At 40.2% G+C, this 3,046-nt stretch overlaps 1 protein-coding gene across 1 annotated transcript; it reads right to left on the bottom strand.

Moving 5' to 3' along the window:
- Positions 1–347: 347 nt before the first annotated feature.
- On the bottom strand, positions 348–2,180 carry LOC107552947 (actin, alpha skeletal muscle 2-like). The gene is made up of 5 exons (XM_016235002.1): positions 1,892–2,180; positions 1,602–1,763; positions 1,046–1,237; positions 783–964; positions 348–696 (listed from the first exon to the last, which is right to left on the bottom strand). Exons 1-5 carry the CDS (start codon positions 2,094–2,096, stop codon positions 553–555), a joined length of 885 nt encoding a protein of 294 aa, XP_016090488.1. The 5' UTR covers positions 2,097–2,180; the 3' UTR covers positions 348–552.
- Between the last annotated feature and the right edge of the window lie 866 nt (positions 2,181–3,046).

Here is a 3,046-nt window from a genome sequence, read left to right on the forward strand (position 1 = left end):
TCACTATTTTCAGGAATATTAGAAAGGTTAAATGAGCATGTGTGACCATTTGATGACTTAAATTTTCAAAAACATAAATAATTTGTACACTAAGCAAACTCCGCTGAGAATTTGACTGTATTTGCTATATGTAATTAGAAAATAATTACTGTAGTGGAACTTACTTTTTCTAACTAGGACTTTCCTATTTTCCTTTGCAGCAACACTCTAGATCACTATACTATGCACTATGCGGTCAAGTCGAACAATTTATTAACACAAACACGGCACAAATGCCAAATACCAAATAATGGACTTTAATAAATTAATGACTATTTATGTACAAATTACAGTCTTGTGATAGATAACATGGTATAATGGTCTTCTGGATCTTGATTGTGTTTGTTTGGACAATGCTAGGGCCTGCCTCATCGTGTTCCTGCTTGGTAATCCAGGGTATGTTCATCAAGTAACACATGGGTACAAAATAAATTTGTACCAAAGCTGTCCCATAATGATGAATGTATTCTCCATTATTGCATATTCCACAGCAAATAGATGCAGATGATGGATTTAGAAGCACTTGCGGTGGACAATGCTGGGGCCTGCCTCATCGTATTCCTGCTTGGTGATCCACATCTGCTGGAAGGTGGACAGGGAAGCCAAGATGGAGCCACCGATCCATACAGAGTATTTACGCTCAGGTGGGGCAATGATCTGTCAGAATAAGGAGACACATGAACAGGTTAGTGATGCATTGTGGAGAGTGGGACCATGTTAAAGGATAACCACATATGCATTACCTTGATCTTCATTGTGCTGGGGGCCAAGGCAGTGATCTCCTTCTGCATACGATCAGCAATACCTGGGTACATGGTGGTACCACCTGACAAGACATTGTTGGCATACAGGTCCTTCCTGATGTCAATGTCGCACTTCATGATGCTGTTGTAGGCGGTCTCATGGATTCCAGCAGACTCCATACCTGTTTAGAAACACCTTATTTATAAAACTAAGAGCTGTATGGAAAATTCAGCACTTTATAATAATGTTTGTCTTTACGCACCAATGAAAGAAGGCTGGAAGAGGGTCTCTGGGCAACGGAAACGCTCGTTACCAATGGTGATGACCTGGCCGTCGGGCAACTCGTAGCTCTTCTCCAGGGAAGAGGAAGAGGCGGCAGTGGCCATCTCATTCTCAAAGTCCAGAGCCACGTAGCACAGCTTCTCCTTGATGTCACGGACAATCTCACGCTCAGCTATAAAGAGTTTTAAGTAAGTCAGTTGTTTCTAACATAGCAGAACAAATAACAAATGGATGCACCATAATAAAATTCTGGCAGATATTGACAAGCCAAAAAGGTGTTATTAAATTATTAAAGATTTCATTAAAAAAAAAAAAACTCACTGACCCCAAACTTTGAAAGGTAGTGTATATCCAACAATGACTGATACAATAAATAAAAAAAAAACTTTGGCCAATAACCATTATGGTACTGAAATATTGTGTATCCCTAAACAAATGTAACAAATTTATCGAAAGACACAGCTGAAGAAAAATTCTGAGCTGTTCAGATAAACAGAAGAATACAACACAGAAATTGTCAAACTGCATTTACCTACCAGTTGTGACGAAAGAATAACCACGCTCGGTCAGGATCTTCATGAGGTAGTCGGTCAGATCGCGACCAGCCAAATCCAGACGCATGATGGCGTGGGGCAGAGCGTAACCCTCATAAATGGGGACATTGTGGGACACACCATCACCAGAGTCCAGCACAATACCTAAAATATAGAAAAAATGGGTCAGAAAAAATTTGCACATTTTGTTATATACAATAAAATTATTTGTAAATCAGATCTTCAACATATATGATTAATGTGAGTGGTTAATGTTAAAATAATTGTCTCACCAGTAGTACGGCCAGAAGCATACAGGGACAGCACAGCCTGAATGGCCACATACATGGCTGGGACGTTGAAGGTCTCAAACATGATCTGGGTCATCTTCTCACGGTTAGCCTTGGGGTTAAGAGGGGCCTCAGTCAGCAGAGTTGGGTGCTCCTCAGGGGCGACGCGGAGCTCGTTGTAGAAGGTGTGGTGCCAGATCTTCTCCATATCGTCCCAGTTGGTAATAATACCATGTTCGATGGGGTACTTCAAAGTGAGGATACCCCTTTTGCTCTGAGCTTCATCTCCTACGTATGCATAATAGGAAAGTCGCCTTATCCGCGAAACTACACTAGTAGCGCATGGGTCTAATGCAGTTCTTACCTTTCTGTGATGAAGCTCAGTGCAGAACACAGCTGCGGATGGATCCAGTCACGGACTGAACGACCCATGCAAACCTTATATACTCTTCGTGTTTGTCCCCATGCGCACTATTGAGGACATGTGTATGTTCAGTTGGAATTTTCCCCATCCTACAACCATATTAGGCCCTAGCAGGGTAAGCGAGGGGTGACTTCCTAGTGAAGCGGCGTGTCACCCACTGTCTCCAGGTTCGTAGTTAGCATGACTGTCCTTTTATGGTTTGATAGTCATCATTCCAGGCCCGGTGTAGGGGCGGAACTGATGTTGCTAGTGCTATCAGCCTTGTCCCATATAGTGGTTCGTAGTATATTTCTGTCAATGGTAAAATAGTACGTTTAGAGATTTGTGCACAGCCAATATTTGATCGCATTATTTTCATATAGTTTGCGCAGTGTTGGTAAAGCAAAACAGTAACTCATCAGTAAATCTCGACAGTATCAACAGTTGTATTAATTGTTAACTGTTTTTTACAAGCTAATAGGTGACTCATTGTCGCGAATGATGTTATAAAACACCTCTCCGGCAAAACATATTTGCAATAATCGTAAACTAAGTCAATATACGTGAATTGAAGTGTTGATAAGCTTACTTAATATTGCACATATTTTATTTCGTTTCATTGATAACTTGATAGGTATTTATTTATTTTTTTTGTTATTTTTCTCTGACCTCTATAGTGTATATTCTCGGAAAGTTTTAAAATACGAAATAAAAGTTTTTATATGCTGTTTTGTTTCTCAAATAAATCTATTTAG

The sequence above is a fragment of the Sinocyclocheilus grahami genome, unplaced genomic scaffold, assembly GCF_001515645.1.
Source record: "Sinocyclocheilus grahami isolate Dianchi unplaced genomic scaffold, SAMN03320097.WGS_v1.1 scaffold461.1, whole genome shotgun sequence".
Classification (NCBI taxonomy): domain Eukaryota; kingdom Metazoa; phylum Chordata; class Actinopteri; order Cypriniformes; family Cyprinidae; genus Sinocyclocheilus; species Sinocyclocheilus grahami.